The following is a 24,144-nucleotide window of genomic DNA, read 5'->3' as shown; positions in this document are numbered from 1 at the left end:
TGGGGGCAATGCCACTTGATTGGGGAATGTATTTCGAAGTGGCGTCAATAATAAAAGCGGTAAAAAACTGAACAGCAGCACCAATTTCAAAGGATGACATTGCAGCCTACGAGCTACGGGTGAGGGTTCCAAACTTCTCCCAATCTGCTGCATCAGCCTTCCACTGGGGAGCCTGTGGTGGAGATTCATTTTCTTCTGACGTGCTTAACAGTATGGGAAAATGGTCGCTCCCGTAGAGGTTTTTAATGACATCCCAGTTAAAATCAAGTAAGAGGGTGGGTGAAACAATACTAAGATCGATAGATGAGTAACTCCTGTTTGCAAGGCTAAAAAATGTTGGCTCCTTCTTATTGAGCAGGCATGCACCAGCGGAAAACAGAAACTTCTCAATGAGACGGCCTCGCGCATCAGCTGCGAGAGTCCCCCCACAAGCTGCTGTGTGCACTGAAATCGCCAAGGACAAGGTATGGTTCTGGCAATTCATCAATAAAGGCCTGAAATTCGTGTGTGTGTAACTGGTAGTGTGGGGGTATATAGAGTGAGCAAATAGTTATGAGCTTGTTGAAAATAACAGCGCGAACGGCCACTGCCTCCAGGGGCGTTTGCAACTGCAATAGCCGACATGCTACATTTCTATCTATTATTAGAGCAACACCGCCAGAGGATGTGAGAGCATCCTGGCGATCTTTGCGGAAGATGATGTACTGTCTGAGAAAGTCAGTATGTATTGGTTTTAAGTGTGTTTCCTGTACACATAGCACTTTTGGTTTGTGTTTGTGAAGTTCCTGAACATCGTCGAGGTTCCCGAGAAGGGCCCTCACGTTCCATTGGATAATTTGCGTGTTCATGATGAAACTAAAGTAGTGCTGTGTGTACGAAAAGGGAGTTTTGGTTGTTTAGGTGGGGAGTTGGAACTCAAGTAACAGGGCCGTCCTCCGGCCACGTTATCGGCTTCTTAGTTTTCTTAGCATGCTCCAGGAAGCTGCACCGATCTTTCGGCACCAGGGGTGCCGAAGTAGTGTCCATTACCTCCTGGGAGGCACTGGATGCCCGCACGTGCGAGCTGGTGGTTCGAGTTTCGGGCCTCGCCTGGCAAGACGAGGCCTTGAGAGCCGATGACCCTGGAGTCATATGAAGTGGGCATAGGTACAGCAGTCCGAAGTTGCATAATAAGATGTTCTTTGATGATGTACTTGAATCGTAAGTGACCAGCAATTAAAACAATGTGAGCAGGAAAGTCTTGTGCAGTACTTAAGGAAGAGCACTTCTGGTATGTTGTGGTGTGCAATCCAAACGTCAAATCAAATTGGCTTTCGTCAAAGAATAACTTGTGAAAATGCAGGGAGCATACTATCATATAACATGTGGAATGACTGACATAGCATGACTTTAGAATTAGAATGCAACACTGGTGTGGTAGTAAAAGTTGGAATAAATCTGGATGCACAGTTCTACAGTGATTCTAGCATGACAAAAAATAAAGCCATCATACTCAAGCTTAGGCAGTATAGCTGTTCTATAGCGGAACCGCAAGCAGTTGCTTGCAATGGCAAAAATTCAGTTCAGCTAAGGTGCAAGCATAAAAGGATGTACTCATAGGCCGAATCAGGACAATGGTCTGCTGTTTTCCTGGCCAACCTTGCTGGATATCGCCACAGCCAACAAAACAATAAAGGCAAACTGCCCACGTGTACAGGTAGCAGTGATGTTATTGACTGAAGCTATTTTGGAGCAGGTTTTTGGAGCAGCAAAAAGTGCATTTTGGAGCAGAAAAAGGGGCTTTTGGAGCAGCCAGAAATGCATTTTGGAGCAGAGAGAACAGCTTTTGGAGCAGCTAAAAGCTCACTGCCAAGTGGAAAAATGGACCGTGTGAAGCAAAACAGTTAAAACAGGCGCTCGTCTGTCTCTTTCGTTCCTTCCTTGTGTCCCGTCTGCTGCGCAGTTTGCTAGAAGATTAAACCTTACCAACTCACCCAGCTTTCGACGTTTGTCTTACGACACTCAAGCCAGTCATCTGTGCCAGCCTTTGGATAAATAATAGACTAGGCATAAGCTTGAGACAGAACATTCCCACTTGCTAAATCAAGACAATGGCCTGCTCCTCTGCTAGCCAGATGCAGATAGGCACTGCCAACAATACAGACAATGGCCTGCACATTCCAGCCCCTACAGCTGTATAGGCGAGTCATTTGATGGAAGGCGGTGTAACAACTAGATTTTTAGAATTAGTAATTTCATGTATGTGGTGTTATACTTTTAAGTTTTGTTGCAGAATTGCTAACACACCTATCAAAAGGGCTGAGGCATTCAAATATATGTGTCATCACTTTGAGCAATTTAAATTTAGGCTAGTACATGCAGTAAAACATAGTTTTTTGCCTGCTCCTAAAACTAAGGCTTTTGATGCTGCAACATGCAAGGTTACCTCATTAAACATTAGCAGTACAAGCTCCAGGGGCGCAGCCAGGTTTCTATTTCAGAAGTCTGACCTACCTACCTGTATCTGCATGTGTTTGTATGTGCACGTGTGGGCATACATATGAGTGGAGGACTCAAAAGTAACCGGAATCATACTCCTGCACATCGCGTACTTGTAGTACAAGGTTGTGCTGCTATGACGCTATGAGAGGACCTCTCCTGAGCCAGTATGCCAAGTCGCGTCAACCTGTGACGTGTTTGGTTTCTCTGGCATTTCTCTCTCTGTATCTGTAGTGCGCTTGTGACTATAGGTCGGCAAACTCATTCATGAGTCGACTCACTCGGACTCACTCAGACTCAGATTAAGCTGTCAGTCTGAGTCTGCATGAGTAACATTTTGGTGAGTTTGCCGAGTGAGTCCGGTTGAACAAAATTTTCGCGAGTGTGAGTCCGGTTCAGGAAAATTTCGATGAGTCCGAGTCCGAGTGAGCTTGTAAGAATCGAGCGCGCCCTCCCCTTTGGCGCCTCATTCCCCAGCTAGCGCGTGTGCTGGCCCCGCATGGCTCTAGCGCCGGGAACCGCCGTTAGTAGGCAATATGGCTACCGTGGCTATGCCGCCAGGCCTTTTTGCATGGTGCAAGCCATGCGTCGGTCTTCCCCACACAGCACCATGTGTCCGGTCATGTCTTAACACTGCTCGCGGCTTACTGCGCTGTGCCTGTCCTCATTGGCCGCCAGTGAGAACCCCCCTCTCCCATGAGCTTGGTTCTGTCTGGCGCTGGCTCGCCGCAGCAGATGCACTCAGGCCGGCACGAGGGGTCGACCCGCTGCTCTGGCAGGCGGTTTCTCGTCCGTGCGCTCGACAGATGCCCTTTGTGTGATGGTCGTAGCGCCGCCAGCAAGCTTACTCGATCAGTCTTGCGGAGTTACTCTGACGGCCCGCAAACCCGTGATTGTCGCACTGTGCTGCATCTTGGGTTAATAAACCCGTGTTTGTTGACAACCTGCCTCGAGTGCCTTTTCTCCGCCGTGTCGGAGAGTCGAGGAACCCGGCCATAACGTCTTTGTTCGCTGTGGCAGTGGAGAACGTCGCGTCCCTTCCCGGTCGCCTCGTAGGGTAAGCCTCGTGCAAACCTATCTCCACAAGCTCCACTTATTTTTGCCGACCTATGGTCCTATCTACTCATCTTGTGCATTACTATCAGCCTTATCTTAGCTCACGTCTACTCACGCATATTCCAAAGCAGTAGCATTCATACGCCATCTCAACATTTATTGATCAGAGGTGTGAATTACAATGGGGGGGGGGTGCCTTGACCCCCCCCACAAACTCTTCCACGGAGTTATTGTGCGAGTCAGGGGCATAGCCAGAAATTTTTTTCGGGGAGGGGTTCAACCATACTTTATATATGTTCGTGCGTGCGTTTGTGTGTGCGCGTGTATATATACGAAGCAAAGCTGAAAAATTTCGGGTGGGGGGGAGGGGAGTTGAACTCCCCCACCCCTACCCTCACTACGCCCCTGGTGCAAGTCATCCCTTTCAATACAAATGTCGTTACTGGATTGCAACCACTGATAACAAGTCATCGAAGGTATGATATCAAAAGGCACCAAAAAGAGCACCGATTACGTGAGATATCGGGTTTGAAGAGCATTGACACCATGGTCGAAAAAGCTAATTCTAGGCTAACAGACTTGTGAGTCGACCCACTCGGACTCACTCAAACTCAGATCGAGCCATGGGTTGAGTCTGAGCGAATCCAAGTGAGTGATAATTTGGTGAGTCCAAGTGAGTCCAGTTGAGAAACGTTCTAGTGAATCTGAGTCGGAGTGAGTCCGGCTGAGGAAACTTCTGGCGGGTTTGTGTCAGAGTGAGCCCTAAGCGCAAAATATATTTTATGAGTGAGTCTGAGTGAGCTCCACATTTTTTGCCGACCTATGCTAGTGACATGAAGAAATGGTAAATTCTCATGAACAAAGTGCAGCTGTGAGGTTTTGTTTTAGACTTGGAGAGAACCCAGCAGAAACTGTTGAAATAATGCAAACCGCTTACAAGGAACATGCTCTCAGTAAAATGCAAATGTTCAAATGGTTTGCTCGGTTCAAAAGGGGGAAAATGACAACTAAAGATCAGCCCCATTCCAGCCATCCTTCAAGTGCACAAACCGAGGATAACACCGCCAAAATGCATGATCTCTTCTGGGAAGTTGAAGCAGAACAATTAACCAACTGAAAAACTTATCTATTATCCTGGAGCTCTATTCAGCACAATTCGCACGACAACCTGGAATAGATTCCGAGAAAAAAGTGGTACATATATGTACCTCTATAATAATATCTGGAGTTTAACGTCCCAAAACCACGATATGATATGCACCACTGTCTTTATAGCGTGGCATACAAAGTGGTACATATATGTACCGCAGTCTTCAGGCGCTCCCAAACAAAAAAAATTTTTGAACAGGAACATTATAAATTTAATGGGGCTGTTTATTTTCCTTAGAACTTGGTATTTGCTGTACAGAGCGCTGCCATGCATTTATGTCGAGCAGACGCAAAGACGACTAGCAACAGGTATACATCGGCCGTTATTTCAAGACTACAGTAATTAGATGCAGCTAAAGCGGACTGCGATTGGTGCCTCTTGTTAAAATAAAAGCTTCGCTACAATAAAAATGGAAATGTTGCCTATGTGCAACGGTACCGGCGCAATAGCTGCCCTATTAGGGCTAGCACCACCAGCCAAAATCAAGCCCGAAAATAGTTCGTTGAAGAAAACTGAATAAGGGCAGCAAACAACTCTGTGTTGCAAGTGAATTGCTAGGTTCTGTTTACAGTGATGCTACCGAGGACATCTGATCTGGAGCAATTTTTGGAGCAGCAAAATTTGCACTTTGGAGCAACAAAAATTTCCATCTCGGAGCACTTTGGAGCAGGTAATTTTGCATCTTGGAGTACTCTGGAGCACCTAATTTCCCATCCTGAAGTACACTGGAGAAGCAAGTTGCATTTACATTCAAGCACCTGAATAATTATTTTTTATGAAGAGCTAGAAATATTTCGATTCGTTGCAAATCACGTGGAGAAAATTATCTCAGGAGTACTCTATATTTCACTCGATAATGCAAAAATAAGGGCGTCATGCACTTCAGTGTTTTCAAATAACCTCTTCAGCGATTTTTTTTTCAGAACTAGCAAATAAACAGAATACTGGATACTGAAAATTGTATTTCATGAAATAACACACTAAATACATATACGTAGTTATCAGCAGAAGTGGTAGACAAACACTGCGACATACAACAGTGCATCAACACTAAAGAGTCACACTGTCACTAATGCATTCCACTAAGACGACTCAAAGGCGACAGCCAGGTTCCTTGTATCGATTGTATTGCTCGGCGCGACATGACATCACTTAGCTAGGTCCAGAAAGCCAAGTTCTTCCGACACACCCTTCCCTCTCTGGGGTCTCTCTACGCTGTAGCAAGAGCATTCTCGCAGTGCTTCCAGACTATGGCTTGCGCATGCGCCGGGTTGCCTGGGAAATGGCGATGCGCGTTAAGCCGATCGAGCACCCTCGAAAGTATCTGAAAGTGCATTCGACGGGGAAAGGGGGGGGGGGAGTACATGATACAACAAACTTCCCTTTACAGCGAAGCTATATACGGCTAGGGCTTCCGTTTGTACGCCAAAAATCCCTGCTGCCCTCTAGGAAGCAGTGCAAAAAATAATGCGTATTCAACAGTAACAGCCCGGCCATTAGCAACCTTGATTTACATACCAAACTGGCTTTGACCATGTCATCTGTGTGCCGTGCGCTAAACAGCTTCGCTGGTCATCCACCTGACAGAGTGGAATGGCTCCTCATTTTTTAACGCAAAGCTGTTTAAAGCTGTCGAGAGCTTGTGCTCCGTCGTGCGAAACTCCTCAGGTGGATATGCGTCACAGGAATTGGGCAAGCCCCACAACCGAGTACAGCAGGTGCGAGCGTTAAACGAAAATTCTGCACGGCGAAGTGGAGCACGTAAAAGTCGCGAAAAAGAAAGAAAGAAATAAATAAAGGGACAAAAATATATTGACAGAAAAACACATAGAAAGAGCGAGAAAGAAACAAGATACAAAAAGAGAGAGAGAGAAAAAACAGAGAGCAAGACAGAAATAGGAAGAGAGAGAGAGAGAGATGAAGCAATAGAGAGAGGGAGAGCGAAAATGAAGAAAGAGAAAGAAAGGTAGAGCACGAAAGAGAACGAGAGAAAAAGAAATAGAAAGAAACCAATACAAAAAAAGAGCTACAAGAAACAGGGAGAAAGAGAGAACAAAGAAAAGAAATAAAGAGAAACGAGGAAGGCCTTCAGGCTTGGCACCACTAGTGCGAAGCTGCCATAATTTTTTTTTATTGCGATAGCAACTACATGGACACTCTCGACGGGTTTTTGGCGTCGCCGTTGCAGTCATTTTCAGTATAATGTCCCGACTGATACCATCTCCCCGCGCATCGTATGTTCTACCCGCAAGTAAAGGCTCGCGAGCGCTGGCGACGGACGTGGCTGAAGCGGAGATGAAACGAGCCGGCCGTCTCCGTCGCACGGAGGTCGCATGCGATAACCTCACCTCGCTCGCGAGGCCTGCAGTCCATTGCTTATCAAGCAGAGAGGAAACGCCCCACCAGTCTTTCTTAAGGAGCATGAGCGCATGCAAGGGATGGGAGGGAAGGGGGCTGCGTCGCTCAAAGAGCGCGGTGGCTGGCGTGCGCGTTATCTCGACAGTCAGCAGGAGTTTAAGCAGGAGACGGGTCGTAAGCTTGCTGCACTCTACACGCTTACTTCGCACTTAAGGTGGCGGTTCCACTACCACCATCTTGCCAATAGTTCGAAAAACGACAACAGACGACGCCACTCATCCACGTTTGCAGAAAGCGAGAAAATTGCACGCGCAAGTATGGTCAGCGTCGCCTCGCGCGTGTTTTATATGTTATATGTCGCGCTAGGTGACGGAAATCGGCCGACAAAAAGCAAGGAGCACAAACGCGGACGGCGTCTTTCACCTACAATCGGGGCCAACTGTTGGCGTCGTTTCAACGACATGACGATAAGTTCCCCAGTTTGTAAGGACAAACGCTCGCTTCCTATTGCAGCCCTTGAGAAAGGACAGCGCAGCGTCTAAATACAATCGCTTGAGAACAAAAGAAAAAAAAAAAACACGCACACGCACGCACACTGGTGCGTACACACACGCACACACCCACGCTCTCACCCACACGCACGCGCTACGCTCTCACTAACGCACTCACTCACATAATATAATGTGCCTCAGTGAAATAGTATTGAACAAAACATCAATCAAACGCTTCGCAGCGTTTCAGTGGAATTGCACGGCCGCTACTGAAACAATCATTTTGGTTCATTTTAGCGACCGTGCCAGTGACTTGACTTTTATAGCATCGCGCGAGCGCATGTCTTTTGTGTGTGTGTGTGTGTGTGTGTGTGTGTGTGTGTGTGTGTGGGGGGGGGGGGGGGGGGGGTGCTTTTGCTTATTACAATTGGAGGAGGAAAAAATGGACAGACTGATTTCAGCAAATTATAATTCGAGAGTTATCTGCGAAATTTCATCCTCTCAAACTGCAATAAACGGTTACCAAAATAAAGTACATCTTGATGATCAGTTGAACACATGACTACCACTAATTACCAGAGTTAGCACCTCCTAGAACACATGCTTCTGCCAGCGAGACGTCTGACAATGAATGCGTTTGCGTGAGGAAGAAGACAATGATTTTTCCATGTGAGGCATGATTTTTTTTCTCTTGGGAACAGTAATAAACCAAGATGGTTTGTGCGTTGGAGGGCAAGACACCCCGTTATTTTCGTCTCTTTGTTCTCATTTGTAACCTTTCGCGACGCTGTGCAGGCGCGTTCGTGGTCGTCTCGCACGAGCGTTTACAACGATGAAAGCCAGGCGCAAGACGCGCGTAGTCACACATACTGCTGACTGAACTTCTTGTATAGCTTCCACAGCGTTGCATATATTGTATGAAACTGAGTATAGGTACATCGGCCAGCGTAGGCGTGCACACGAGGGGGCTGGGCGCCCCCCCCCCCCCCTTGGGAGGGAGAGAATACAACATTTATTGGTAGAAATAAGTCGCTATTGGGGGTGGGCCTCCTAGTCCGGAAGACCATTGGCTCTTGCCGCCGCCCGGGCACGACGGTCGACCAGGGCTTGTTGCTGCACTGGGTCAGAGCTGGACAGGGTCGCCTTGGGGGCTTACATGACCGGTCATGTAGGCTTTTACAGAATCCGGTTTTTATTTATGCTTGTTCTATAAAAGCATGAATACACTTATTTGTTGTGGAAAGCTGTGGTTTTCCTTTATTTTGACTTACAGGCACCATCGACAAGTTTTCCATTTAGGTTGCCGCAAAAGTTTTTCAACAAAATGTTCGTCAGTAGCATATGTATCGGCACTATTTTGTTCATGTGGCCACTCTCACGTGCGTCTAAGTCAGGTTATTCTTCGTTGACCAGACATTGCACTGTCCGCCTTGTACTTTGCTACGAACTAGTTGTTATCCGATCATTAGTAGTAGTTCTGGCTACGCAGCAAGCCGCTTTACGACAAAGTAGCAGTGCGCAACAGCGTTATCCCCACTAGGTAGAGTAGTCCTCCTCAGTCGAACTGTTTCCTGACACCGTAGCGCTCATTAGTGGCAAAGACAGTGATCGTCTTATCCGAAGTGAGTGCGTCTTTTCACAAAGCACAATATAACTTTTCCAGGGTCCCGTACATTGAATATTCTGCCACGTTGACTAGAACGTTCTGCATCTTCAACAAAGTCTCGCTTCTGTCGCATCGTTGCAACTAGGATGTAATTACCTGATTGGGTACAACTTACCACTACTGGTCAGTGGAAGTTGTCGGCACAGTGCTCGACAGGCATACTTTGAAAATTCCGGCAATGACAAGCTTTCATACGTTCACCGTCGTGTCCCCTTTGAAGCGGCGCTACATACGTATCATTCACACGGCATGTCAGCGTCCTTCCTTTCACAATTTCGAACCTCACAGGCACGAAAACACTCAAAGGAACGCGCAAAACACGAGCAGCTCAACCACAAAGAGATGCACATTACTAAAAACGTGCCGGGGAACACTGGTTCTAAGAACGCGTGACGAACGCGCAATCTTCCTGCATACCGAAACCATTTGCCGCTTGGTGAGACCGCCCCACCTGCTGACGTGGGGCGAGTGGAAAGGGTTTATCACTAAGCCCTCCTCCTTTTACGGTTGGTGTTTGTTACGCGCGGCGACTAGACTTAGCTAGTGAAGCAAACTATGAGGCCTGGAGATATAATTCATGCCTGTTCTACCCGTTTTATTATATTTAATTGCGCCACTTTTGGCGAACGCTTGAACTCGCATAAAGCAACTTGATGTTTCATTTCATAGATGGAGCTACCACCAGAAAACGCCTGCGAGACTTACGATTCATTGAAAATATTTTGTTTGAAGCACTGAGTGGTCAAGTTAGTGAGCACAAGTAGATAAAAGACACAATATGCATCTACTAATGTGCAATACTCGTTGGCAATTAGCGTCTAAAAGAAAAAAAAAACGCGAGTTTCTACGGGACTGGTCAGCAGGAAAATTACGTAAATTCATTGCTGTCTTGCAGATTCCCTAATAAAGATAAAGGAATTTTCTCTTCATAGAATCATAGAAAGGGCCTTGCTTCTTCATTATGTAGAAGTTCACAGTATCAGCTTGTATAGTTTTGTCGCTTCATCGGTAATTCGTGACCAAGTACAGCCATAAACTGCCACATTGACACAATAATAATTCATCAAGTTTTCGTCAGAACACAAAGCAACTTCGCATGGAAAATAAGTGTAGTGTAGTCTACGTAGCCACTAAATATTATTGTTCTGCTTTGAAAAGTAAAAAAGATATTCTCACAAAAACTTTTAATATTTTGCCCATTTTCATTGGAGCGTAAATAAATTACTAATTATTTTATGGCTAATATCTCTTCATAGAAACCTTAAATAGCACTTCTTCTAAAGGCACGGTAAATTTGGTCTTGTTATGTTGAACAGTTTCGCCGTACTGGCAGTACAACGGAGGCTTGTACAACAAAAATGCCTTTTGTTGCTCACACTATTTTCATTGCTATTAGGTAACGCTTCCGAACAGGCATTAACACCAGGTGTCATTAGAAAGCGGAGATCATAAGCTTTCTGAATTATTACAATTAATATTTATTTGTCAAGCGCAGCGAGCGCAGTGCGTCCGCAAACAATGCGTAAAATGCGGAGGGGGGTTCGCCGGAGTGGGACCGCCACCTTAAAGAACTAATAGCACAAAAACCGCTTCGGTCGCTACAGCGGCCGTATTCCGTTAAACGAGCGTTCTGCTGAGTTAAGAGAAATCGGATCGAAAAGAGCTGCTAGCCTTACTTCGTATAACAATACAATTTGTTGCTATCGCATTCACTGCTTTGCCTATAAGTGAAACTAATTTTTTTTAACCGTCAGCTTTTTAACCGTCAAATGCGTTCCCACCGTTCACGTGCTCTTCCATGGACGTGAAGCACGTAAAATATGATATTGTTCGGAAAATTGCAAAACTATGGCTAGTTTTCGCAGATTTCATTCCGCTATGTCCAGAAACAGAGGCGACAGCCATTTTAGCGGCACGCGTGTGTAGTTATTACTGAACACTGCTTTAATTACGTGCCGTGCGACGCCTGAAACGCGCTATCAGCAGCGTTTCTGGAACAGGTGACGTCCGCCGATGAATCGCCAAAACACTTTCTCGCTACTGAATGGGTCAGGCGTCACGAGCCACTGCGGAGGATGCGTTTCACCGTCGAGCCCACTTGCACTACGGAAGCCGCGTCGGCACAGAGAATGGAGTCATGGCTTACACTAGAGTGTACTTACACGGGACGCACATGCGAACGCTGTTTTTTCAGTGGAATAATTTTCTTGGTCTGTGCTTGTGACTTGGCGGCCCCAAGATCAAGCTGCACATGTTTTGACGTGCCGGCGGTGGAATTGCCAGTGATAGACGCCCCCAAACCCGAGACTCTGGTGCAGTTTGGCGCAATTTAAGTTGATTTTATCAGAATGGCGCAGTAAACCCAATTTGGCGCATTTTGGCGCAGGAGTGGAATCACTGTGTTTAGTAAGCGGGTAAAATGGGACACATCACAGACATGTTGAAGCGGTGTTTTCAAGCCACTCGCTACTGCAGTGGATAGCGAGCAGTAATTAAGGCATGTGCAAAATCCAATTTGCTGTCCGTGCCACGTCATAGCAAATGAAAAACTTAAGTAGCCTTCTTCTATACCTCGTTAGACGATACCACCAGTAAGAACGGTGCCAATTTTGACCATTTTTGATTATGGGGTTTTGAAACGCAGTGAAAAAGTGGTACACATTTGTACCACTGCCCTTCAAAGGGTTCACCCAAGATGCAGCACAGTGCGACAATTACGGGATTGCAGGCCGTACAGGGTAACTCCACAGCACCGATCGAGTACGTTTTCCAATGGCGCTACAGCTATCGCACAAAGGGAGCAGCCAAGTGCATGGATGAGAAGTCGCCTGCTAAGGCAGTACGTGAGCCTCTCGTTGCAGGCCTGACAGCATCTCTCCCGTACCGACTAAGAGCCAGATAGAAGTGAGCTCCAATGGAAAGGGAGCCCAAGGGCAGTCACGGCCGGCCAATGAAAAAGGGTGCGACACGATGTATGCTAGCTTGAAGTGTAGCTTGTGGCACCTCGACGCCGGTGAAGGAGAAGCATGGCTTGCATGGGAAACAAAGTCCGGTGCCGTGCCTACAGCCGTGCTGCCGTTTAACGGCAGGTCCAGGTGATCGAGCCGCACAGGGCCGGCACAACGCACTAGCTGGGGGATGAGGCGCAAAGGGTAGACGCTCTCGATTCTCACATCAGAGAGAGCAGACAAATGCAGCACACATTAAATGTACTGAACAATATACCTAATGCAGAATGGCATCAATGGCTGAGCACAATAAGAGTATGAATGCTTTTAAATGAAGAAATCTGGCACCTTGGGTGATGCAGTATGCTTCATCATGGTCCACTACAATCAGCATGAAACTTGTTGCATTATTATTGCGATAGGAATTATATGGACAGTCTCAGCGGATTTTTGCTGTCGCTGCCATGTCCCAGATATGTATATGTATGTATGTATAAATAAATGCCACAAATAAAAATAATTCAGAAGAAAAAAATTCCGAAGCGCTAGACCAGGGTTTCGAACCTGCGACCCCCCGCTCTGCAGCTCGCTGCCTTAGACAATTACGCCATGCCTCATTCGTTCTCCATGATACTAACGGCAGAATACAAACGCACGCAGTGTTGGGTGAAACACACGGGATGCCACACGTGGTGAAATTAAAATTATGCGAGATGCGGGTCATGTTTCATTGTTGCCCGCGCTGCATTTGCGTCGTGTTGCTGGCGACCCACGCTAGTTTTCCATTTTGGGGTTGTAGCACCACGCCACTCGTGGCCAGCCGGCCAGGGAAAAGGAAGAGCATCCTGTGGCTCGTGGTGGCGTGAGCTAGTGGGAACGCTTTGGCTCTTGTAGACTTATGCCACAGGAGGGAAGAAACTAGACGGCTGAACCAGAATCACAGTATATATGCTACACTGCGACCAGAATCCTGAGGCTAAAATTAAAGCGCAAACGCACAAGGCACCCACGAAGAAAAGAAAGGTACAACACAAGCGCTGACTAACAACTGCTTTATTCTTTCATAGACCAATGCATATGTAAGCCCAAGGTAAACTTCCCGCACATGCACACACAACAATATTTCTAACCAAAATGTAAAACAAGGATGATAGTGTATTAGATACGCAAGGACATGAAATCATATTCAGATCAGTGCAGGGAAGTAAAGAAGAAGAAGGACAAAGAAGTGTATTTGCGCTGTAATTCTAGCCTCAAGAATATGTACCAACTCGAGCCAAATTAAGTTTTATCTTAGCGACCAGAATCGACGCCCACAGAGAACGAGAGTTGTGGCTTCACGTGCCACTGCCAAGCACAGTCTTTATTTTCTTCTCTCGAGGTCGCACGCTCTGCGGTTTTGTTTGCTGCCCAAAGGAAGGCGCTGCAGGGTCTTGGGACAACGCAAGCGCAAGAGACCGAGTGTGGCTTACGTTCTGCGCATGCGTCCTGGCGGCTCGCAATTTTCTTGTGTCCTCCATTCTAGAACTGTCTAGTGTTTCGCCGAAGTCTGGATATGCGCCTTCGACTTGTACTTTGACATACAGGGTGTGGTCGACCGTGCTCGCGCGATTATCTCTTGAGGGGGAGTTTTGTACATCTTGTGCTTTCACCGCAAAGTTTGCGTTGAAGCTATAGACTGCATGAAGGTCAGGTCACTTTGCTTGCTGCAGTGGCTGCGTTTGCGAAAGGAGTGATCTGCTAGCTAGAAAAGCCTAAGTAGGGGTTAGTTGAAGTAACAACAGGGACACTTCGCACTTGTCCTATGTATGCCTGTGCGTTCTTTTTGTGCGTCTTTTGTGTTTGAGCAGCACGCTGCAAGTGCCGAGCTGTGACAGTTTTTTGTTCACACTCGCCTTGTGTGTTTTCTTTTCCTGCGTCCTTTGTGCTAGGGCAGCGCGCAACAAGTTTCTAGCTACTTGCCGTTCTTCCTGTGGCATTCCAATTTCTTGCTATCACATTTATTGCTTCGCCATTGAGGTGAAACTGACTTTTTTTTTTGCTTCAGTTTTACGCTTCATCATGCACAGTTCACAATGTGAAGCAATATAAGACTGAAACAGTTCGCTTCATAAACTAAACTGATTAGTAATAGATTTTACCTTACCTTCAAATGCTTTGAGCAATCAAGCTCCTCTAAGAATTTCAAATGATGAAGGGCAAATGTAGCTTATGCATTACAGAACCACAACATACCTTGTTGCAGTGACCACCGATTCCCATAAGAAAGTTGTCGGGCTTGATGTCTCTGTGGATAAAATTTTTATTGTGCACATATTCAATGTGGGTAATCATCTGAAAAAGAAATGCAAAGGTGTCATAAAAGCTGCACATGGTAACTTATCCTATTTTGCAGCATGAGTGATACTTGCGACATTTTAGGATAAATCACAGTAATGCACACAAAATGTAAATTCTGTAATGGCAGCTCCCAGATGCAGTGATCTCCCCACACATGTTGGAAGGTCAAATGCAGGGACAAGCAGGCTTACACACATATCAAATGTTGCATAAATACCTGCCGCAGTGGTCTAGTGGTTATGGTGCTTGACTGCCAACCTGAAGGCTGCGGGATCGAATCTCAGCCGCAGCGGCCGCATTTTGATGCAGGCAAAATACTAGAGGCCCATGTGCTTAGATTTAGGTACATGTTAAAGAACCTCAGGTGATCAAAATTTCCAGAGCCCTCCATTGCGGTGTCTCTCATAATCATATCCTGGTTTAGGGACATAAAACCCTAACAATTATTATTATGAACAGCGAAGCTGTTTATGCTGGAAGTTAGGCCGCTCGGTGTGCGCAGAAAAACCTCGCCAAGTGATAGTGTCACCATGCGTCGCCTAGCAATGTGTTAGAGAAAGGAAAGGAGAAGTGAGAGGAGAATAAATAAATAAAACGAAATAAAATTTCTTGGCGGGGCGGGATTTGAACGCACGGTCCAGAGGCGAGCATCGTAATCAGTCCACTAACCAGACGCTAGCAGAACAAGCATTTATGCGAGCCATATGATTGCGTTGCTATGGGTGAGAGAATAAGAGAAGACAGAAAGAGCGAGAAAGAAAGTATTGTCTAGTACAGCAAGGGGGTGGGAAAGAGAAGCGAGGGTGAGGGAGTGGAGGAGGGGAAGGCCACCAGCTCCGCTATTTCCACAGTGCGTAGCTGTCCCAATTTTTATGTTGCATAAATAGCAGCAACCAGTAATAAATAACCTTTCGTGATAAAGAGTGATGGAAGCGACATTTTGATTTTTGGAGCAGAATAAATGCTAGTTTGGAGCAGCTATATTGTGTTTTCGGAGCAGATGGAAAAATATTCCAAACGACTCCTGGAGCATAAATCATCATTTAAGCATCTCATAAATATTAACATTTATTATTACACATATTGCACATGCAGTAATAACTCCTAATTGCAAGAAACAAATAATTCAGCAGAAGGATGGTTATTGAACACTAAGTTAGATAAGCTATATATTAAAAATACCAGTACTTGTGGCAGAAATGATAAAAAAGCGATAAAGCTAAGCACCAAATTACAAAAGTAACCGCAATCACATATAACTCACAAAGCAGCAGTTTGTAATCGGTACGAGATCAAAGCAATCTTATTTTCATAGTTCACAAAAATAGCCTGCCCATTGAAAGTTTCAAAAAAAAAAAAAAACAGCTGAATGAGCTATACACGTTAAGTGCCAGTTCTTGTGGCATAGACGAGGGGAAAAGCTGATAAAGCAACAAATGTAATCAGCCACACATCACAGTCACAATCAGTATGATATCGAACTAATCTCACACACATCTCACCAAAATAGTCGGTTTGTTAGGTACAAATACACAGCTAAATCAGATCTATATCGACAATGCCAGTACTTGTGGCATTGTCGACATGCTAGTATGCAGCAAGTATACAAGCTGCATACTAGCATATTAGGACGATAGTTTAGAGCTTGTTTTTGGTTTCGTTTAGGCTCGCTGGATGGTCACATCATCAAAGTTCATTGTTTTCAGTTTTCCAGCGCCATTTCAAAGCAGGTTTAGAGCAGTTACTAACAAAAGTGACAGTTTGGAGCAGCATGTAGCAGCATCTCTCTTTTGGAGCAGTTGGAGCAGCACTTCCATCACAGGATAAACAGCTCGCTCTTTAGTGTTCAAATCGACACCAGTACTCCACTTGAACATGTTATTGATATCTTGCCATCACTCTAATCTAACATGGCAAACTCTCACCAATGTAGTAATTATTAATCATAGGGATAATTACATCAAAATGTTAGTGAAGTCTTAACTGCACTGAAGTTGTGAAACCCTTGTCTGCACTTGGATTATGCTGTTGCTAATCTTTACTACATGAAAGACGTGGCGCAACAGTATGAACGAGAAGAAAGAAGGGACAGAGAGGGACAGACGTGGCGATCTTTCTGTCCTTTCTTTCATCTCGTTTGTACAGTGCACCATGTAGTTCATGCAGCTATGCACCAACTATCCTGACATAGTGTGCTGTTTACCACAATCTTCACTATGATCACCCAATTATGCACTTGAAAGAATTCAGAATTATGCCCCTCATTTTATCAAAGCCAGTTATATTATCACTCAGCTTGCATTACACTGATAAAAGTCACTGTCCCATTTATCACTACAGATGAACGTTTTTCATTTATGCATGCTTAATAATATCTGCTCTCACTGCTTCTTACATGAGGAACTTACCCAGCCATCTACGCATCATTCGTCACATGCTGACCATAATAATAAAGTTTGGTGTGCATACTATTGCACAAATACCTTCCTTCAGCATACTTCATCAGAATGGAACCACCAGCCACTAAACATTGCTTATCGCATCATTCGTCACATGCTGACCATAATAATAAAGTTTGATGTGCATACTATTGCACAAATACCTTCATTCAGCATACTTCATCAGAATGGAACCACCAGCCACTCAACATTGCTTCTATCAGATTACCATTCCTTAGGACAACATTTTGCCCATGTTTCTTCAATGCAAATAATTGTTTTACATGGCCAATTTTCCTTTCAATGTTACATGCTTTTTTTTATCCTCGTTGATTTACATATAGCGGTTACCACTGTCTGTAACAAAATAGAAGAAACTACATTTCTCTCACTCTGTCTTTCAATACTTTTTTTGTGGGGGGAGGGGCAGGCAGATCATCTTGCTCTCATTTATACTTCCATTGTGTAACCCATTCCCTCTATGATGCTTTTGCATATGAAAGTTATATTGAATATATACCTTGTGGACTTAAGTCATACAAAAAAAGCTCGTTCATTCAACCCCCGTTAATTTGGAAAATCGGATGTTTCGGACAAGTTCTCTGGTCCCAGCAAGCATATGCATTGTTTAATGGCATCAAACTCACTCTAATTTGGTCACAACCAGATTAATTCGGATGATCCGCAGAGCACATCAAGCACGAAGTGTCGCAAATGTGCGACGCAAAGGAGCGAAAACGGCATTCGCAAGCAAGCGAAACGGCCGTGGACCTTCAGAAAGGCGGGGTCGCCATCCGCAATCTTACCACAATCGCACTGTTGGCAAAGTAGACTTCAGCAGCTGGGGAAAACTTGTTCATTTTCTATTTTACTCGGCGCACGTGAAGTGCGCGGGCACTATCTATGATCGTGTCGATAGCAACTGGGGTCAAAGCTGCGATAAACAGTAGTTTTGTTTTCGCCGCGGGCCTTCAGAACTGCGTAGTCGCCATCCATGACTGCACATTAGCGAGTCAGGTTTATTTGGCAGCGGATGCGGTGCTTAGCAGTTTCATTCCGACTCTATACTTAGGCCGCCCACATGCCTTCATACTTGCGTAGAAGCTATGATTGTGTCTTCAGCGACCACGGTTTCGTCCAGAGAGGATGTGGCACTCAGTAGCTTCGTTTTGACTTCGGGCAATGCACGCGCAGCGTCACAAAACTCAAACATGGTGGAAGCTGTTGAAGATCACATTTCGGCTTAAGACATGGGGGTTTTGAGCCACGGTCAGATTGTGAATGGATTCACGAATTACAAAAATTACGGATTTTACACTGCTCTTATGCAAAATAAGTAATGGATTTACAAATTCATCAAGAAAATAAAATGCACTGCTTTAACACACACTTGTTTATTGCTTTCTTGATACTTTTGATAACTCGGCATTCGGACGTCTTTTCTGGTCTCGTGAAACCTAAATTAATGAGCTTTTACTGTATTTCATGGTGTCTAGTTTAACCTACCAACACATTTCCCCAATTATGTCCCACCAATCACCAACACACACATTGTACTATATTTCTGAAGCATATTTGTTCTCTTCTCCCTGGGTTTCCTGTCTAGGAATTTTGATGAGCCTGGTTGCACTGCAAAGAGCACGTGTCCACAAACTGGAAGGCTGGCTCCACTGCTAGCCATTTTCCATTCAAATATCTACGCCCTAGTGCACAATCACCACTCGCGTGTTTCTTCGGCCTGTTTTAGAAGGCTGTTTTTTTGTCTCTTACTGTCTTTGCTATGGTTCGCCTCTTTTTTAGAGAACTGTTGACGTTCCTTCTCAAGCGTAACCTCTGTCGAATAAATGAAAGGACTCCTTCCTTAAGGGCGCTTTCTCTGCTTTTCCCACTGAATACGAGCCAAACTTAGATTAAGAAAATGACAACTGGTCATCTGAGGACTGGATCACATTAGATTCTGACCTTGATAAGCCGGCACAAATGCAGAAGTGTGTGTGTGACCAGAACAATACTGTCTTTTAATGTAATGCTTATTCTATTTTTATTTATTTTTCTTGGTTATATACAAATACGAGGACCACACCAAGAGTGCATTTGCCATCATTCTAGTTTTCTTTTTCTGCATAAACCCAACAAAAACCAACACTTCAATAATTAATACAATTGAGCGCATTTCTGTCCATAATAAATTGCAAATGCACCTCATCTGCTACAATGTCATACAAAGGGTGTATACATTGAACAGAATATTGGCACAGCTTGTCATTAGTATGGCATGCCCCATCACTACTGTATTAGAGCACTGTCATTTCATTCTCGCACGATATATGTCATATGGTATCGCAGCAGATGTGCACATGCTTTTACACTCATTCTGAACTCCGAAATGGGCATGTGTTTTAGAGCCGCTGATAGCCACAGCAGCTGCTTGTTAATAGTCTGACGGACAGGGTATACACAAATATATTACAATCACAGCACGTTTTAATTCCCAGAAGCAAGCAGGGTTATGCCCTTTGCATTATTAAGAGCATTAAAATTAACGGCTCTGCACACAAATTCATGCCCCAATACATGTTATCTCTTTGCCCTACATACACTGTTCTCATGCTGGTTCACAACAGCTCCCCAGCAAAATACCCCATGGCATTTTCAACAGTTTTGCCAGCAATGATGCCAACTGTGCAAATGGCTATGCAATAAATACTGCCTAATAATTACAATTTCCGAGCGCCATATGTAGGCGTGCCAGAAAAACTTTCCTTGCCTGATCAAACAGCATTAACACTGTCTTCATGGTAAAACGTCTGGAGCAGAAGTTGAACAGGTCTTCCAAGCTTGGGCCCAGCAGGTCCATCACAAGCACATTATAATCTCTTTCAGTGCCAAACCACCTGAAAAGTGTAGGTGTGGTTCAAATACCTGTGTTATTCTATGTAATGCCAACACTGCTAGCCACGCGTCTTTTTTTTTTTTTTTTCCTCAGCGGGTTGTGTGAAAGGCACAACCAGGTGAGAAAAACGAAAACTCTTTTTCGCAGTCTGCATTGCTCGTCAAGTATCATAGAAGAGGACTAAAAAAAAACGGGTAAAGAGTCGCTCATGTTAGACCGTGTACGCAACGGCACTTGGAAAAGCGTACGAGGATATCATGCAACGTCACAGGTTGTGACCTCAATCCGAAGAAGCGTTGTACAGTCCCTGACAAATTGTGGTCCTTTGAACAAACATTAAGAACTTTACTAGGAAAGTTATTGTGTTTCGTGATGTTCTTGTCAACTGGTGTTAGCTGCGCAAAACGAAGAAACTTCGCGCAGCACAAAAAAAAATTAATAACTTACCTTGTGTGGGGAATCCCTTCGTGGCCTTGCAATATCTTGTACAGTTTACTCTCATAAAGCAGCTGTGGATGCCTAGCCTTGGTAGATTCCATTTTGACTGCAACCTCCTGAAATTTGCGCACTCGATTATTTACGTACTATGAAACGCTGCGCCCCATCAGCGACCGATAACACAAGCACGGAAGCACCTAGAACTAACTCCCGCGTTCCAAGACACAACGCTACCAGCACACAGACACACACAAAAAAGTAAGACAGAAGAGCAGAAACCAATTAAGACAACTCACAGTCTTAACCCTAATTGTGTACGAGCATACAAACCTCGCCGTTCACCATGTTGATTCCCAGGTAGATGTCCCCAAAGGAACCGCTTCCAACTTTGCGAACCAATTTGAATTTTCCACCGACAACAAACTCGGCCCTCGATGAGCCAGCCGCGCTAGCCATTGCCATCTATTTCACGCTCACTGGATCTACGGGAAAACAATTAATCGAGCATAGAACAGTTGGACTCCAAAAACCACAGCGCTACACACAGATCGCCGTCATCTTCACGGGATGACGTCAGGACAAGATGGACGGAAGCGACGGAACGAACAAAACACAAGTGTGCTGAGCTTCAAACTGTCAACAATTAGCGGCGCTACAGTCGAAATGAAGCGGTTTAAACAAGCTCGAACGCATAAAAATAGTGCGATGTTTCTGGTCCTTCGATTCGTTGACGTTGGCAACGAGCATAGAAATATCAGCAGTCCACAGAACGGCCGCCGTTGCTGCCGCCCGGGGAACCGAGCTGACCGAGGACCGAGCGCTAGGGGCACGAACTGCCCAGCTGCGCGAATACATGGGTACATGGGAGGAGCGAGGGCCTTTAGCGGTGAACTGCCACGCCGCGGCGCTGCCAGGCCGGACCCGTTAGGACCCGTTAATATGCTACCTTTAGGTAAAGATAGCATTTACAGACCCGTTAGTAGGCAGTTTTAGAACAGCGTACGCAAAGCTTTAACTCTATGGCGTACGCAAATTTGCGTTGGCTTTTCGCGCAACTGCGCATGCGTCGTACGCTCACCGCTTGCGGGCTCCCGTTAAGTGACGGAAATAGCGGGCCGCTAACGCTAACTTAGCGTACGCTATTCTAAAACAGCCTAGTGACTCTAGGAGCGAGGGCCTTTTGCGGTGAGCTGCCGCGCTGCCGTGCCGAACCCGCGGACTTTCTCCGCGGCGGAAGCCGCGCCAAAGCGGTGAGGGTCTGCTACGCGCCTGATATTTTGGCCGCTATTAGCCAAAATTGCGGGAATTTGGGCAATACTCAATACTGCGTCACTGCAACATAATACTGCAGCGATTCATCGCACGGAGAACGCGTTTGTGCGTTGTGAAACGGTGATTTTGTATATTTCAGCTGCTCCCAATGGACCACACTTATCCACTGGATGTCCGATTTAGAGCCGAACGTCCACCTTCGGGAAATAACATCCGTCGTACAAACGGAGGACGTACATTTTCGGATGTAAAAAAACGTCCGCACTCTAAAATACGGTAGAAGTCCAGTGGATGCTTGATTTTGGATTTACCAGCAGCGAGCGTCCCGCGGTTGTCCTCCCACGGACAATAATTGGTTTATGCTTTTGTCGGCACATTAAAGACAAAAAGGCCTGTCGAAGTGCAAATAAACTCAGTTGTAAGTCGGCGCTCGTCTGTGTTTTATGTGTCTCCTGTCTTCGTCCAAGTCGCGCTGCATATAGGGAACCAGCGCTGGAGTTTCCGCGGTGTGGGCAGTGCCGCCCTGGCGGTCAAAGCGCGCATACTCCAGCCGCTCCCGCGGACGAGAGAGGCGACTGGTTGAGGCGATGCGGGCGCGTATCGCCGAAACAAAACAAAACTGCTGGCGGTACTGCTGCGCGTTGAAGTGCCACAAAACGTAGAAATGAGGGAGGACATATCCTTCTATGTTTTTCCTTCTAAAACATGAATAGGAACGGATGCGGCGTTGCATCCCGGTAGTCAGGCGAGCACAGTATGCCTTGTGGCGTCGGGCTGGCTTCTAAACCGAATTGCGCGTGTCTGCTAGATTCATTCGATAGTAAGGGCCACCAGTGGAAACCACGGCCAACGAGCAGAATTTAATTGGCGTTTTGTCGTAAATAAAACATACGTATTATGCAGCATGCGGCATATGTAACAATCTTTTCATCTGACCACAACCAATTGAGCTCCTTCTGATGCCACCGCGTGCAGTGAATATGATACGATAGGCAAGTAGTCTACATTATTTGCAAACAGTTACGCAGAAGGAAAGCTGTCTGTCTACGAGATGCTTACGGGTGGCAGGTTCGCCGAAGCCGCTGGACTGTTATAAGAAATACGTACGCGATGGATGCCTCCGTTGAACTTCACTTGTTCTACAGACAGAGTTCTTGTCACGAACAAAGCAGCGGACTGCTCGAAGCTTAGCTTTCTGGAGTCAGCCGATGCGGTAAAGCTTCTTTGTGCATTGGCTGCCACGGCGAAGAGACATCGCAATTTATGCCTCGCTAGAAAAGGGTGAAATGTCTTGGATTTTTACTCGCCGTTTAATTTGCCTAACGTACTGTGTTAGTTTTTTCGCTTGCCTGTGTCTGCTTAGAATAAACGGGTTTGATCGACATCAACATTTGTTGGCGTTTTACGTGCCAAACAAGGTATGATTATGAGGCACGCCGTAGTGGGGGAATCCGGATTAATTTTGACCACTTGGGGTTCTTTAATGTGCACATATAATTCTCAGTACGCGGGTGTTCTTTGTATTTCAACCCCATCGAAATGCGGCCACCGTGGCCGGGAATCTATTCCGCGCCCACGAGCATAACAGCGCGACACCATACATGCTATGCTAGCACGGTGGTTTGCTTGATCAACGTCCGCGTGCATACATACCGCGGGCTGGGCATACATACCATGGCAGAAAAACGTTGACGCAGCTACTCCTTGCCTCTTACTTTTTTTTTTTTTACTGCAGTAGTGTGCTGCTGGTATCGGCGCAGCACGTACTTATCAATCGAGGCTTGTGAGCCTGCAGTAGCTTGACACAAATCTCAGGACGCAAACAGAAAATGGTGACGACAGAGTCGCCACCACGGCACAGCACTGTCTCTTCGATGCCGTATGCACAGACGTAGTCTGCTTTGCAGAGCTTCTCTCCGTTTTCCAGTGCTTTCCTGAGAAAGTAGCCGTCAGACAAAGTTATTTTTTTCGAAACCATAGAGCAGTATTACTGGCGCAATGGCTGCTCGAGCTGTTCGCGCCAAAATGAAGCACGGAAGCAGCGCACGCGCGTGCGCTCACCGCGGTACAGTGCGGCCGCTCGTCCGAGCGCGAGTGGCATGGCCTCCGAGATTAGCCGGCGGCGCGGAGGCCATGCGAGCGGCTGAGTTATGTCGCGACTCCCCGCCAGGCGCCCTTTTTCGGCGCGCCACCTATCCAGCGCTGGTCTCCCATATCCGAGTATGTACCAATTCGCCCAAGTCAAAGTTTTATTAAAGACCAACTCCGGCGATTTTTTGGCCATGTCAAAGTAATGGTGCTTTTATGTTCCTGAGACGCTCCTGTTACGGGCCCGATAGCAGAAATACTCGGCAAATTGGAGAATAACTTTAAATAGGCAAAAAAGCGCAACACCGAAACCGAAACCCAGCCGAGTGTACTGTCTACGTATGACGTAGACGTTGTTACGAACGAACCGGAAGTCGTGCAAGGCATGCCGGTCATGCCGGTGCGGAGTATGAAAACTGTGACAGCCGGGACGACCAGCGAAGCGCCGGCCAAACCAACGCTGTCTGTCGCCTTGTGCACAGCAGACGCTCGCTGTAGCGGCCGAAGCGCCGAATTTAGCGGTGGCCT

The 24,144-nt window shown here is 46.0% G+C and overlaps 1 protein-coding gene across 3 annotated transcripts in view; it reads right to left on the bottom strand.

Annotated features, from left to right (window-relative positions):
* Positions 1 to 21,046, bottom strand: part of LOC119379392 (casein kinase I) — a 42,483-nt gene extending 21,437 nt beyond the window's left edge. For 2 of the 3 annotated variants that reach the window (XM_037648711.2, XM_037648710.2), the window contains exons 1-4: positions 20,587 to 21,046; positions 20,266 to 20,372; positions 19,693 to 19,819; positions 14,383 to 14,481 (exon numbers count right to left, since the gene is read on the bottom strand). In XM_037648711.2, coding sequence (XP_037504639.1) covers positions 14,383 to 14,481; positions 19,693 to 19,819; positions 20,266 to 20,372; positions 20,587 to 20,718 — 465 coding nt within the window. In that variant the 5' untranslated portion in view covers positions 20,719 to 21,046. The remainder of the gene's footprint in view (positions 1 to 14,382; positions 14,482 to 19,692; positions 19,820 to 20,265; positions 20,373 to 20,586) is intronic. The other variant, XM_037648712.2, reaches the window with a different exon arrangement.
* Positions 21,047 to 24,144: the final 3,098 nt, after the last annotated feature.

The sequence above is a fragment of the Rhipicephalus sanguineus genome, chromosome 1, assembly GCF_013339695.2.
Source record: "Rhipicephalus sanguineus isolate Rsan-2018 chromosome 1, BIME_Rsan_1.4, whole genome shotgun sequence".
In the NCBI taxonomy this organism is placed as follows: domain Eukaryota; kingdom Metazoa; phylum Arthropoda; class Arachnida; order Ixodida; family Ixodidae; genus Rhipicephalus; species Rhipicephalus sanguineus.
This window is presented reverse-complemented; position numbering and strand designations above follow the sequence as displayed.